At 41.5% G+C, this 15,455-nt stretch overlaps 2 protein-coding genes across 9 annotated transcripts in view; one reads left to right on the top strand and one right to left on the bottom strand.

The window, feature by feature from the left end:
- Positions 1-1,269: 1,269 nt before the first annotated feature.
- Positions 1,270-14,894, bottom strand: SLC7A6OS (solute carrier family 7 member 6 opposite strand). 2 transcript variants are annotated; one of them, XM_037878243.2, is made up of 5 exons: positions 14,539-14,894; positions 11,824-12,207; positions 6,173-6,376; positions 4,980-5,118; positions 1,270-3,893 (listed from the first exon to the last, which is right to left on the bottom strand). In XM_037878243.2, the coding sequence occupies exons 1-5, from the start codon at positions 14,722-14,724 to the stop codon at positions 3,766-3,768; spliced, it is 1,041 nt and encodes a 346-aa protein (XP_037734171.1). In that variant the 5' UTR covers positions 14,725-14,894; the 3' UTR covers positions 1,270-3,765. The 2 variants fall into 2 exon arrangements, with proteins under 2 accessions (XP_037734171.1, XP_043382476.1); XM_043526541.1 differs by having other exon boundaries at positions 4,923-5,118; positions 14,539-14,757.
- PRMT7 (protein arginine methyltransferase 7) overlaps positions 14,853-15,455 on the top strand; it is a 46,656-nt gene continuing 46,053 nt past the window's right edge. The window contains exon 1 of one of the 7 annotated variants that reach the window (XM_037877673.2): positions 14,853-14,943. The gene's annotated coding sequence lies outside the window, so the exon portion shown is untranslated. Of the gene's footprint in view, positions 14,944-14,990; positions 15,022-15,071; positions 15,116-15,455 lie in introns of those variants that run through there. The other 6 variants (XM_043526532.1, XM_043526535.1, XM_037877670.2 and 3 more) reach the window with 6 other exon arrangements.

Raw genomic sequence — 15,455 nt, forward strand, 5'->3', positions numbered from 1 at the left:
TACATACCAATGTTAGACAATATTGTAAATATAACACAAATTGAGAGCTGAAACACCTGGGTATCATTTGTTTTTAGAGGTTAAAGGTTTTAGAGGTTCAAAATTATGATTAGTGGGACAGCAAACTATAGTCCTGTGGTGCAGTATGGATACACGTCTGCTTACTTGCCTGTGCTTGAGAGATTCAAATACTATAAAACCAATTTTGTCACAACTATTGCTAAATTAAGATGAAATACAGCTGCAAAAATGGGGCTTGTGTTGTGCCTTCTTTGTGGCACACTGTAGGATGAGCCTGTTTTGCAATCTTGTTAAATTTTTTACTAGCTATATCTCAACTTATTATTTAAAACATTAGTCTGTTTTTTTTTTTAAACTAGGTAAATGGGAACCTTGCAATCTTAGTTACTTTCTATTCCATGCTAATTTATTTCTCTGTAGCTGAAGAGTGAGATTTAAAATAAATCCCCCTCAAACCGACAGCACACTGAATTGAAAGCGTCTTTCTTTTGGAGTCTAACATTTCCAACTATATTTTAAAACAACAGAGGTATTTAGTTCTCTGGCACTTATTTTAAGTGTGCCATAACTTGCACGTTGTCTCAATTGTAGTTTTATTTTTATGTAAACTTGCAGGTTTTTGCTAGGTTTAGACAGCAGTACTTTTAATTTACCATCTTATTCCTAGTAAACTGAAGCAAAGTCCAGTCCAGGAGTTTATTTAAACCTCAAACCTTTTCCTTGTTTCACCTGATCATTTAATAAAAAGTGGCATTCAGCACTTAAATCTTGCTGTGGCTTATTACAATCCAATGTACTATTATGACAAATTCTATACATTTAAGTTGGAGATTTGTTTAAAGGATTATAGTAGGCAGTTCAAGATCTCTCCAACATGCTGTGGTTTTATTAAGAACTTTGCACATACCTTCTGGGAGGGCTTAGGATAGGCTTTAACTTTAAATAAAAAAAATAGTCTCATAAATTCAACTATGCTGAAGTCCTTTTCAGTGATGGGAATTAAGTGCTCCTTACAGTTAGTGCTATAAGTCAGAGATTCTGATAAATGCAATGGTTTTCATTAATTTAAAATCACTTAATCAGTGTCCTGTTAGCCACTGCATAGGCTCTCCTGTACTTAAATGCAAAGGGAAAAAAAGAAGTAGTACTATGGAAATACTGACAGAGGAAGGATGATAGGGGTGGAGGAGGAGTAGGAGTGGATTATTAGCAGCAGTGTTCAAAGGTAGGAAAAGAAAATGCGTTTTGAGGCAGACTTGTGAGAGTTGAGACTTTAGTTTTATTTGATCCTAAACCACAGTTGCATTTTCAGAAGTCTTATATACAATGGCAGTAAGTCCTTTTCCTAGTTTTAGATAATGGTCAAAAATTATGCTGTCTTCCAAATTCCACAAACTGAGGTTAGAGGATGATTTCTCAAACTTTCATGGTCTAAAAAGTAACTATAGTTCTAATCCTCAAGCCAGGTCTCCCAAAAATCATAGCGTACACTCACTATAGATTTGGTGAACATTGCTAGACCACTGACATGCATGCTGCACCAGTTGCTACCCCACTAGCTGCCTAACTACTCTTGATTGTAGAATGCCAGGGACTGAATCAGGGGACAAAGAATAGAGTTCAATAAATCAGTCAAAGTTCTTATTTTAAAGACATTAACCTCACTCACACAAGTTGCAAATGCTTTGAATGATTTATTGAACTCTATTCTTTGTCCCCTGATTCAATCTGTGGCATTGCTTTAGTGTAACTTCTCCCACAGGACTTCACTAGAGCTCTAGCAGAGAATGCTAGTTGATGTTTGTGGCCAATCTTCAAGTTAAACACCAGAAAAACCTGTATTTCAGTTTGATATTGACAGAAGGAGGTTTGTATGTAGTGTTGTATCCATGTCAGTCCCAGGATATTAGAGACAAGGTGGGTGAAGTCATATCTTTTATGGAACCAACTTCTGTTTGAAAGAAAAGCTTCTGAAGAGCTGTGTAAACTCAAAAGGTTGTCTCTCACCATCAGTTGGTCCAATGAAAGATCAACCACGTTATTTCTCTAAAAGTTGCTTTGCTGTCACTACAATCACTACTGCCTTACTAGTTACTAGTGCAAGGGAAATAACCACAAAACTGTATTTGCAAAAAGAAAAGGAGTACTTGTGGCACCTTAGAGACTAACCAATTTATTTGAGCATAAGCTTTCGTGAGCTACAGCTCACTTCATCGGATGCATCAGACTACCACGGCTGTTACTCTGAAAACTCTATTTGTTTCTTCCTTGATTTCAGGTACCACTTTTGAGTGCACTGACAACTAGTTCTGCCCTAGGTGGTAAAGGCTGCAGCAATGGGAATGTCTGATATGAGAAGGCCATAACAACCCTAAGACAGTGATGAGTTTTACATTAAATCCTCTTATCCTAGGCGGGAAGGGAAAGGGCTACTGTAATGTAGCACCAGCTCCCAGAACAGTTGCCCCAAAATAGTCTGTCCAATAGCTTAGGAAAGTAAGTAGAATGTTTAAAAAAAAAAAAAAAAAAAAACCCAAATCCAGCAACAACCCACAGCTGTGATGATGGCAAACTAAAGTAACTTAAAATTAATTAAGTTTAGTACCACTAGCCACTTAGCATGGTTCATGTGATAGTATTTATTGTATTAAACTATGAAGGTTAGGAAAAGCTAATGTCCTATAGCACCTTCATATATTCGAGCTGGATTGCCCAACCACTTCCTTCTTTACTAAATAAACACTACTGCACAGATCTACCATTCTGAGTTAAGAGAACAGAAGACAGAATTGGAGGAGCAGAAGACAAAAGCAGGTGTGTATACTAATCATCTGAGGTCTACGATCTGAGATTTTGATTTATACAGAGATGACTTTATTGTAGCTTTGTATAGAAGTTGATGTCCCTATTAGAGCTACTCACTGCAGAAGAAGGCTTACATGTCAGCATTTTGAATCTTTTAGCTCAGTTAAGGGGTAGAAGCCAAGCTTTTTTAAAGAAATGGCTATTTACAGCAAAATAATTCAAAAATATTTATTTACATATTCAAGTGCATTAAATACTTTACATTACTCTAGTTCAGTGATACAAAGGAAAAGGTGTCCAGCCAAAAATCCCTAGGACATGTCTAGAGATTGACCATTCTTTTCATTTATACAGAGAAAGCAGCTCTTAAGATAGTAATGCAGCGTTTTTTTTTTTCTTAAAGCCAAGATTGTTTCTCTTCTTGCCATCATTTGTAATACTCAAATGAGAAAAATGCATCTTTCACTCAAACAAATTTTGTTACTGGATGAAAAGTCACATTATGAATGACTTGCTTTACTTAACACTCACTCAGAGTTAAATACTACCAACTTGAAATTGCAGATGCTTCCTGGATTTTAAGTACAAAATTTTTTTTAATGAACTTTATGCCAGAAAGTTCAATTTTCGCAGATTTCTACTTTCCCAATAGCTCAGGTTAGGAAATGGCCACTTCAGGCTTAATGTATATAATCAATACAGTATTAATTTTACAGATCAAGCAGATGGACAAGGACAGCTTCCTTTTAAAATGTGGCATTTTGTACAAGAGTGGGAAGCTATTTGTTTTACCAGAAAGAAATGCTTTTCCCTTCTTTGAGGTCTCACCTTAACATTTCCATAAAGAGCTACCAGAAGCAGCAGTAATTTTCTGGACTTTTGCAGGAAGGTCAAGAATATACTCTGCAGGCAGTATGCTGGTATTCAGATTAGTTAGTGCTAATCAGAATTTAAGTCCTGGACACCATCATATTCAAACTCCTTCAGAATATCACAGTGGTATTTGACCCATGTTCTGCTCCGGATACTCCTGCCATCTTCATCACTGAAGCTCCCATCCTCCGATTCTAGAGAGAAAACATTAAATGCTTCAAACTGCATGTTAAAATCTCTTTGTAGTTCAAGATCAGCTGTGAGTCAGGAACTATTAAATACTTAACTTTATATGGTAATGCAAGAGCTGCCCACTGCCAAAGAATTACAAGTTCTGCATCAGATGAGTTTTGAGTTGTACTCCTTTTTAAGGCAGTGATGATAATTTTGCACATATAGCATCTTTTAACTGAGGGTTTCAATGTAGCTAAGTCTCAATTTTAATAACAGGAAAACAGGATTTGCCCAAGATCAGTGGCAAGAGTTAGGAACTGAATTAGTCTCCAGACCTCATGTGCCTTATAGTGCAACCAGCTTGATATGGATTTCTAATGAAGGAGAAATTCCTCAGTCAGCCATTAAATATGAGTTCATCCATTTAAGACAAACATTAAATGAGAATCCACTAATAAATTTGTTAGTCTCTGGTGCCACAAGTACTCCTGTTCTTTTTGCGGATACAGACTAACACAGCTGCTATTCTGAAATCATGAATACAGGTTACTTCATATGGCATAAAGGGGCCAGGTAGAAGTATTTTCCCTTTGTTCCCTAAGATTTTTCATGGAAAAAAGAGTTTGCAGAAGTCTCCATCACCTCAGTTCTAATGGGCTTCCACAACACTGAAAGACTTACAGGAATTGAGAAGTTTAAGTTCTACTGTACTTTTTGTAGGTTAACAACTTGCCAATACTTGTTCGAGTATGAGATGCATGAAAATGAGGAACTAGCATCCACTGATAGTTGGAACAGATCATTCAAGACTACCTTTGAAGTCTCCAATTTAATGAACCCTCCCATTCTCCACAAACATCCCCGTGAGCTGTAGCTCACGAAAGCTTATGCTCAAATAAATTGGTTAGTCTCTAAGGTGCCACAAGTACACTTTTTCTTTTTGCGAATACAGACTAACACGGCTGCTACTCTGAAACCCGTCATTCAGTAATGAGTCCATCTTAACTTGTTCCTTAGATTGTGACATTATAGTTAGCAAAAGTGAGTACCATCTGAAGATTTAAGCCTCATCCCCTGCAGGGCAGGTAGTACGGACAATGAAATACCTCCATCTCCTCCTTCTCTGTCTTCATCTTCCTCAGGAAGGAACTCATCTTCATCAGGATAGTCATTACGCCAGTTATTCTCATTGTTCTCATCATCTTCATCATCATATATTTCTTCTGAAATATCATCATCATCTACCTGCATGTCAATAGGGAAAGGACTGTTCAGAAGAGAAAAAAAAGTCACAGAAAAACTAAGTGATTTCTCTATCAGTCTACATAGCATAAGATGAGGAAGAAAAAGATATTCACTAGTGATACTTAAGTACAGTGACACCATCCAAGAGTTAAAATGATGTAGTAGCTACAATGGGCGGACCACAGTCTGTTCTGGTCTGACATAACTTATGTTGCTAGTGCATGCAATAAGTTTAGTACTGTGTTAAGGAAATAAAACTATCCTAATAGACCACCACTGATGTGGTTGCACCATTACCTATTTTGGGCACTGCTGAAATTGAAAAATTAATCCCACCCACTCCAGCTGTACTTAAGTGGTTGAATGAATAGTAGTTTTGAGGAAAGTTAGCTATTTGAAGTGAAAAGTGATAAATCAGTGTTTAATTTTGGCAAAGGGAACAAATGGATTAGAGGATATGCACTGAAAGAAAACTTACCGGCTCCTACTGTTGAAATAGGAAATCACATCACAACCAAAGCACAGTTCTCATTATATATAATGCACAAAACTTGACTGAAACCTTAATAATTTAAGGTAAGTACTCAAATTAGGAAATGCCAGAAATAAGGCTGCCTATGCAACCTTAGTTTCAACCTCTTTGGGCCACCTTTTGTGTAGTCTCAGCTGCTCATCAACAAGAAGCAAGTTTGACTACTGTTAGACTTGGAGACCCACACAACTGAAGTATGAACCAGATTATTTTCCTCCCTGTGCATTGTTTACCAAGTTCCAATCAGTTACACCTGTGCAAACACAATGAAGACAATGGGAGTTACATAGGTGTGTTATGTTGGGCATAATTTTCCCTGCCAATATGGAAAGAACCCGGGTTGAATTTGCAGGAGTGGTAGTTAGAAAAAGCACATTTGATACAAAAGCCATTGAGCTACAAAATGCCATTTTGCATGGTCATGATTTTCAGACTAGGACAATGTAATTGAAGCATGCTTTTTTTCTCATTAGCTTCTTTCATTACTACATAAAGTCTGTTTTTTGATTTCCTTGTCCTTACCAGTTCATATTCCTGTGTGTAAGGCTGCACAGAGAGGATGTTCTGGATCCAGCCAGGAGTAGATGTTTCCATGTAGTAAATATCATAAACATAATCATCTTCCTTCACACAGTGTTCTAATCCTTTATCATTGTCAGATACAGTTAAACGCTCACGGATCATTTCTACTGCATTGCAAAGAATCACATCTGGATCATCAGTTTTCTGTTATCAAAAAAATCACCACCAATATTTCATTGAAGTCACACATAGCAAGTTTTTAAGTGAGCTACAAATAAAACATTTATCCTTAATGCCCCAAATAGGGTAAAGTAAAAACATTCTGAAAGTTATTTAAAAGTTTTACTATTGAAAGCTTTAGGTTGCTAATACTACAAATAAATTGCAGTATGACTTTATCTGGGAGGGGGGTGGGGCACACTGGAGAGTCTTTCCATAACCCAAACATTTTCTGTATAGTTAATGGATATTGTGTGTCCATACCACAGTTTTTGATGATAAACTTGAGACTTTCAGGTTATGTTTGAAAATGAAACATTGAACACTAAATAGAAAATCCACCCATTTTGCTCAGCTCACCAATCTGTCCATTTTGAACTCCTCAACCTAGAAATGGAAATACTGATTTAAATGGGCATTTCCAGGTGTACTGCTGGCAAATGCCAACCCACTGAAAAGTGAATCTACGTCAGTAATTCAGAGGCCCACGTACCAACTAAACAGTTTCCAGTCAGTTTTAGCATTTGATTTTGGGGAGCAATTTCATTAGTGGGGTTTTTTTTTTTTGTTTTTGGATGGAGGGCTCTTCACACATTCATTCAGTAGGCAGGGAGAGGGTATCTGGTGGAGATTATTTGCATATAGCTGTAACTCAGACTCCATATCACCCATAAACAACAACTGTAGCCAGAAGAAATTCAAATATAGTTTTCCCCCTCAGAAAGTGAAGCCATGGCCAGCCTTCTATAGATAGAAGCAGTAGGACTGGTGTGATTTTCCTGCTACAGCATTTTAAAAATGAAGGGTAGTGGCAGCTGTAAAAGAAAGCAAGTTGAAACAACTGCTACTTTACTGTGTAAGTGGCTAACTGATTAAAGGTGAAACATGAGTTAGTTTACTCTGGATAGTAAGTCAGATTCAAAGCAAACTGGATGGGTTGGAAAGCTACCTTGTCTTGTGTCTGGTTTATTCATAAGTAATTCTGAGTGTGTATGTATGTTTTGCCACTGTGATTCTCAAGGAGTTATTTGTAGAAAGGATCCAAGGACTGTTTGTGTTTGGTCAAGACCAGTGCTATACACTAGATAAAAACTTTAGTTACTGAGATATTCTAATCAGACTGTCCCCCTTTATCAATTCATGTGTCAATGGTAGCCCTTAATATTAAACAGAATTGTTTGGTTTTTGCATCATTCAATTTGAACAAAAACAGAAGTCAATTTCCATTTCAGAGTTTCATGGTTTCAAAGTTGGTGGGTTTTCCATACTTGCAAGAAATCTTAATTTATTTGCAAAGCAATTTCATGTTAATATTTCAAAAAGTTTTCCACTCCAAAGGTTTGGGCCTTAAGTTTACATCTATGCAGCTATTTAACATTTAAAAAAACAGGACCCAATGGCACACTGACCACCCCTTGTTTCCTCATTCTGACATGAAAAATGCTCCCAGTTTATTTTTTGTGATTTGGACATTTGCAAGTTGAAGGCAGAGTTTTCAAGCATTTGAAAACTAATTGCTTTCCGGTATTTGTCTTCTATGTTTTATCAGTTTATTTTTGTTTTTATTTTTAAAAAAGCACAGGCTTTTCCTCAATGAAACCTGAGCCTGAACAGATTTTATATTAAAGAATCTTAGCACTAAAATTATGCACAAGGTACATAAAACTGAAAATGGATATTTTACAATGGAAATGTTAATATACTCACTATAAACACCTCATCTGTGCTATTGATATTTCTGTACACAATGTAAGGAAGGATGTGTTCCACGGTTAAAAATATAATCCACTCTGAACTACCACTATCCATGTACAAATTCATATTAGTGATGGAAAAATTATATATAAACACACCCCTCAAAATGGGGATCACTAGCAGTTATGCTCCCTCATTCTTATAACTTTATTGCTGGGAAAAAAGTGGAAATATCCAGAGTTCACCTTGCAAAGATGGTAGTTGCATCTAGCAAAAAGCAGTTTTATTCATGAGATCTGTAATCAAAACTTAAATAACTAATTTAAACATTACTCTTTAAATAAATGGCTAATACACTACAAAGGTCTGTCTGCCTCAGATAGGATTTAATACATATAGTTGTGCAAGTGGATACACATGCTTAAAGTGAAATATTTAAATATTTTGTACAGTATGACACTGTTCTATTACAGGTTTCAGAGTTACAATAACATCTGTTGTAGTAGAATTGTACACTTATGTAACTAGGTAAAAAAATGACACCTACACAAAAGTTTAGATTGGTCTCATACTTCCTAGGGAAAACAACGAACAAGTCCAAAAGACAGGAAAAGGCTGCTGGACCCACTGAGTCTGCCCCCATTGTTTCTGTGTTCCACATTCACAGGAGAAGAAACTTTCCAGCAGATTCTTCCCCATAGCCAGAGCCATTTGCAAATTGTTGGCTTTGGCAGGCCCACTGTTTCAATTCCATTTAGGTTGGCACAAACTCTCCCCTTGCTGGAATAGGTGCTTAAGAGAAATTCCACCCATCAAGTTCCAGTGTTTTCTGAACTACTGTATATACTCGTTCATAAGCCAAATTTTTTTAGTAAAAACAGGAAGCATCAGAGAAGGGGGGTCAGCTTTCAAACAGGTACAGAGAGGGGGAGAGGTGGGACACAGTCCCCCCGCCCCAAAAGACGGGGCAAGGAGAGGCAGCACAGCCAGAAGGGAAGATGCAGGGCCAGAGTCTAGCCTCTTCTGGCCACGCTGCTCTCCCCCCAGCCTCCGAAGCAGCGGCAGCTCCAGGGCTCGCAGGTAGTGGCAGCGCTGCCTGGCCTTCTGGAGTAGCTCCAGCCGGGCCAGAGACATCCGCCCCAGGTAAGGTGGGAAGAGATGGGATGGGGAGAGTGTGGGGGTCCCAGGCTAGGAGTGGGGCAGGGAGGGGTTACACATGGAGGGGTCATGTGGGGGGGAGGTCACAGAGGTTACTCCCCTCACCCCCAGCTTTCCCCCCCCAAAATTTCCCCACCAGTGGCTGTCCTGGCCTGTCAGGGTAAGCTGCTGGTGGGCTGGGATATTTTGTTTACTTAGGTCTACTTCTTGCCTGCGGACACTCCAGGTAAACAAACCCTCTTGGCCTGCCAGCAGCTTATCCTGATGGGCCGGGAGCCAAAGTTTGCTGACCCCTGAATTACAGGGTCAGCTTATTAATGGGTCATAAACATTTGCCAGTTTTACTTATCCATCTTGGGAGGGATCCGCTTATAAATGAACCGGCTTATGATAGTGTATAGTCAATTCTGAGATGAGAATAGGGAAACCAGTAAGATGATTTCTCTCATTCCCCATCCTAACATCTACAGAACAAGGGAAAAAAATTAAAGGGGAAAGGGAGAATGAAGCAAAAGCCAGCCTAGTTTGAATTTTTTTTGCCTAGACACCTCGCAATTAAGATTTGTTAGTAACAATGCTATTGGGTGTTTGTGGTGCCATAATTCTACCTCTGTTTGGTCCGTCCCCGTGGCAGGTAGCATTGTATGCATTTTAAAAGAATCTTTAAGTTCTAATTCAGAAGCAACTTTTAAATGCAACAGAGAAGGACAAAGCTGATTTGTGGAGCCTCATATTTCCAACCTATTAATGATATTTCCATATTAAAAGCACATCTGTATTTGAGAAAAGAAATTAATGGAGTAGGTTGCATCTCTACCTGAGGTCTGAATTGAGGTCCAATCTCAAACACACACACAAGAACAAGATGAGTAAGCAGATGAGACCATATGTAGCACAAGCTGGGATTTTGACTGCACATTATAGTTCCTATTTTATATCCTAAAAGCAAGTCCTGCTGAGTCACATTTTGAGAGCCACTACTCCTTCCCACCTTGCTTTCCTCATGCTTATGAGGCTTTTTTTTTTTTTTGGGGGGGGGGGGGGGTGAGAAAGATTGAAGCTGAGGGGAATGGCCAATGTTTATTTGGAGTTAGGTATAGCTGCAAGTACTCTAATCTGAACAGAATGTTTGGGGGTTTTGTTTTTTAAAAGAAGCTAACGTGTACTTTGAGTGCTCCGTTGTACAAATATTATTGAATGCTGTGTAAGGCTAAATAAGTCATTTGGATGGAAATGTTTCAGAATCAAAAAATTTATTATTGCATGGAGCTACTATCTGTTTATCAAGATGTAGCATTTTCAGCTGGAGTTGCTCAATTTTTACTGATGGAAGTAAAAAAATTTTTTTTAAGTTGTTTTTCAGTTACCACATTCTCATTATCCACACAGATGTTTACTTCTCTTCTCTAACACGGAAAGGTTTTCATTTTCTCAGAGCTGTAATCCATTGGTAATGGAAATGCTGAATGGGTTTATTCTCATATATATGCTATAATACAATGCTTCCTTCAATATCACCCCTCCTCCACCCCACAAAAGCACAATATTACATGCCACAATCATGAAAGTTTAGAAGATTTGTGATGTGCTGTACATATAGCAACCATGTGAAACAGACATAGCTTCCTCAACTTAGAATTCCACCAGAAACTGAGCAGAGATTCTTGCAACTTAAAATATGCATGCAAGAGAATTGCAAGATTATAAAAGTTCTCATCACACTAAAAACACGTATGGCTCAAAAAAAAAAAAAACCTCTACTCATCAGTGAGAAGAGTGTCAAGCACAGGGGCCTAAAGCATTAATTTCAGAAAAATTTGGAATATTTCTAGTCAGAGTTGCTAAAATAATCTTTCAAGCATGAACCAAACAGATAGTGTTTTCCTAAGTCTACAGGAAGAGCCCATGTCTCTATTGCTGCTCAGTCTTGTCAAGCAGCAGAGTTAAAATAAGGCTTGGATTAGTTTCACAGCTGCTATTTAAAAACAGCCAAGTCCTTAAAAGTACCATATCAATCTCACTTTGCTGCTACTTGAGGGAACTATGAGGAGCAGTAGAAGCAGGTGTTGGAGTTATTCAGAAGTGGGAGGCTCAGTCAAAGAAGCAGAGGTCTGTTCTCTCCACCAGCCTTCTTTGCAGGTGACAGGGGATTCTGAAGGGTTGGGGGACATGGACACACAGCTCCTCCTTTCTAGCAACTAAACAGGGTGAAGCTTTGCGTTTTATACATCTATTAGCCAGAGGCTTATTTGAGAGATTAAACCCCCATATAGGGCCCAGAGAAGACACTACTGGGTAGGGGAGGGTACATGGATTTCTGTTAGAGGTTGTCCCAGGAGGCTGCACTTTTCACTAGGATTTAAGTAGTAAGACCTGCCTCACCCATATCTTTTATATTTTGCTCAGGCTAGGTTTAATCCTCCAGCTATCAAGTGTGTAGTTAACTGTCTAAACAGTATAGATTCAAAATCACTGGCAAATATACAAGAATCTTTCCAGTATGCCCACCTATGCAATTTTACTGCACCAAAATGTAATTTAATTTGACTAGTCAGTAGTGCACAAGTCTCAATACCAACCTCTGTGTCTGCTGCAGAGATATTGGGGTCTCCCGCTACTTCCTCCTCTTGTACTACATCAAACAACTGGAATTCCCCAAAATAACTTGAACTATGATAAGCAGCAGTGCTTCCTTGTTGTGAAGTGTCTTTTTTTTCTTCAGGGTCCAGTTTAGCATCCTCATTTGTCTCCTCGCCATTTGTGCCAAGTGCAATTGTTTCTTTTTCAGCACAGTTTGGCCTATGGCTGGTTAGGATGCGGAACCGGTTTTCCTGCCTCTTCACCTGCTTGGAGGAGCGAAGGTCCTGAATGATTCTTTGAGTGCTTCCTAAAGAGGGTCGCAGAATCTCTGCTGCTTTATCTCGAGTAATAGCTTCTTGTACATACTTCTGAACAGGCTCATTCTGGACACAGAGAGAAAAACGGGGAGGGGGAAAAAAAAGTCAAACCACTGACTTAAAAACAGAATCACCCGCCTCCCTGAAAGAGCTTTGTGCCTATTATTGTTACAAGTAATTACCAAGATTGGAGTAAACTGAAAGATGCAAGTCAAAAAAATTTACTATTGGTTGTTTACTTTGTTCATTTAACAGCCTAATCTATTTCTATTCTATATAGGTTCTTACACCACACATCATTGTATCTGCATATCTTCCAGCAGTGCATTAACCAACATGACAAATATGTCATGTCTGTTCTCTTATCCACCACTCAGGAGAAGTGTGCACTGTGGAGCGTCTTGTTACGGTACAGTGGGTTGTTTGGAATATAAAGTTATCAATATGTATTTGTTAGAGACCACAAAGTCAAAAAACATGCTTGAAATGGAAGGTGGTGAGGTTTGTGATGGTCCTTGTACTTGGGGGAGTTCATTCCATGGTCTCAGGCTACTCCTCGAGAAAGTTCTGTCTTTTGCACAGATCAGCTTTACCCTCATTGCAGGGAGCACCATTGTGCCAGAGGAGTGAAGCTCTCAAACACTGTCTTTATGTATCCTGGGCACGGGCCATGAAGTACTTTAAAAATAAGGGCTAGGACCTTGAACTTAATTTGAAGTTCTATGAGAAGCCAGCAGAGAGAGCAGAGGAGAGGTCCAACATGCTTGTGGTAGCCTGTGTTGCTGAGGAGACATGTTACAGCATTCTGTAGTAGCTGGAACTTTCTAAGCGCTGAAGGCTTCGGGGCCAGGTACAAAGCCTTGCTGTAGTCCAGCTGAGAGGTGACAAAGGCATGATAACTGAGGTCATCGTGCACCAGGATGAGACAATCACCCGCACAGGAGATAATAGTAAGTGTTACCCGTGGATACTGCTGTATGACCATTTCAGTGAGGAATTCAAGAGCCCTCCTAAACTATGCACTGAACTGACCAATTGTGGATGTGTAACTTCAATCAAATGAGACCACATCATAGCTGCAAACTCCTCAAAATGCTTTCCTCTGTCCACCAGCATTGCTTTGTCTTGCTCATTCAGCCAGCTATTTTTCCATTCAAGAGCTGAGCTCATACAAGTCCTGGGCCATCTTGGCGGTCATATGTTGTGAAGGATAGGCTGAACTGTGTCATAGCTCAGTGGTTTGAGCATTAGCCTGCTAAACCCAGGGTTGTGAGGTTCAATCCTTGAGGGGACCATTTGGGATCTGGGGCAAAAATTGGGGATTAGTCCTGCTTTGAGCAGGGGGTTGGACTAGATGACCTCCTGAGGTCTCTTCCAACCCTGGAATTCTATGATCTAAATATTGCTGACATCTAAATCCATGTTGTCAGACTAGTTCACCTAATGGCTGTATATAGAGGTCAAAAAGTACCAGAAAGAGAACTGAGCTTGGTGGGAGTCCACAAGCAAGGAACCTAGTAGTGGAAGTACAGCTTCCCTATCACTACTCACTGGGTCACTCCCTCCAGGAAAGACTCAAATATTTTGACAGGTTTCAGAGTAACAGCCGTGTTAGTCTGTATTCACAAAAAGAAAAGGAGTACTTGTGGCACCTTAGAGACTAACCAATTTATTTGAGCACTCACAAAAGCTTATGCTCAAATAAATTGGTTAGTCTCTAAGGTGCCACAAGTACTCAAATATTTTGGCCCTTTACATTAGACCCTTATCACTATCAGGTAAGAGAGAACTCATCAGTACATTTCTCTGTATTTGTTCAGGACTTACAGCCAACAATGGGGGAAGAAATACATTTAAAATAGGATTATAGATGAAAAAAAACATTAAAATGGGTAGGGGGACTTTGAGGCAGGTGGAAGACCCAAAGCAACATCTGATTCACTTTTTGAGGTTGGCTAGTTTTCAACATGAAACCACCCCCTCCTCTGGGCTTGGTTTTTAGGTGCCAACATGGCAGACCATTAAATGACTGAGCAGTGGCATCCCTCAGGGGAACTTCATGGGCAGGACAAAGGGGTCCGGTGCCCAAACAGGAGAGCACTGGTTAGCGCGGAAATGTTTCAGGGGCACCTAGTCATCATAAAAGCCCATTTGCTACCAGGCTGCGTCTCTTGGGGGGGGGGGCGGGGGTCAGGCAGATAGGCCCAGCCTGGAGACAAAGGAGAGAGGGTGTGCTCCCGCTAAGCAAGGGGGGGGCGCGCTGGGGAGGGCTCCGCTAACCGGGGCGGGGGGAGGGGGCTCCGTCCCTGAGTTGCTCTGTGGGGAGCCCCGCTCTGGGCTGAGGGAGGCCCCTCGCTGAGGGTGCGTAGCCTGCCAGGGACCCCGGCCCCGGGGTACCTGCGAGGAGACGGTGGCCACCAGCTTGAAGAGGCTCTTCTCCACCGGGGCGGGCGCGGGGCCCGGCTCGGTGCGCTGCCGCTTGCAGGCGATCACCAGGGCCTCGGCCGGCTCCGACCCGCCGCGCTTCCGCTTCACACGCAGCACCGCCGCGCGCTCCATGCCGGCCGCCAGGCCGCACAGCATGCTGGGATAGAGACCCGCCGCCTAGACCCCGCCCTCCGGGAGGGGGCGGAGCTTTTTATTCTGTATTAACCCGACCCCTATTGGGCAGGGTCCGGACTAGAAGCCCCGCCCCCTTCACTCCTCCTCCCGTGGTCGCGTGCGGTTCCTTCGTCTCCCGTCTTGTGACGGACGCAATGCAGCCTGGGAAGATGGCGGCCTGCTGTTGACGAGCCTGACAGGGCGAGTAAGGATCGGCCGCCCCGCCATGCAGAGCCGGCCCTGAGCCAGGGGCGGGGCTCGGGTTCGCCGGCCCGTCGGGTGGGTTGGGCTATAGCTGTCGTTATAAGGCTAGGCCCGTGGCCCCCTGTGCCCTCGCAAGGCGGGGCCTCCGCCCGTGCAGGTCCCCGAGCCGGTAACTTGTCCCCGGGCCCTCCCGACCTCGGGCAGCCCCCTGCTCTGGTGCTAGGGCCACTCATAGCCAGAGGGCTCCCGCCTCCATCTTCCTTCCAGGCCTGGAGGCGGGGTCCCTCCCCCACTCCCGCCGTGAGGCCCCTGCCCTTGCTTCTGCCTGCGAGCGTCCCATTCAGCTGCCATGTGCAGTCCGGGTCTGACGCTGTTCTGTGCCCAGGGCCTGGAGATCTGGGGGCGGGAAGTGTAGGTAGGGTTTGAATTCCTCTGCCCCCTTCGGGGCTCCACAGCGCCGGTGCATGCCTGAGCCCTCCGAAACGGAGGCTGTTTTGCCTGGCAGTGGG

Source organism: Chelonia mydas, chromosome 12, assembly GCF_015237465.2.
Source record: "Chelonia mydas isolate rCheMyd1 chromosome 12, rCheMyd1.pri.v2, whole genome shotgun sequence".
In the NCBI taxonomy this organism is placed as follows: domain Eukaryota; kingdom Metazoa; phylum Chordata; order Testudines; family Cheloniidae; genus Chelonia; species Chelonia mydas.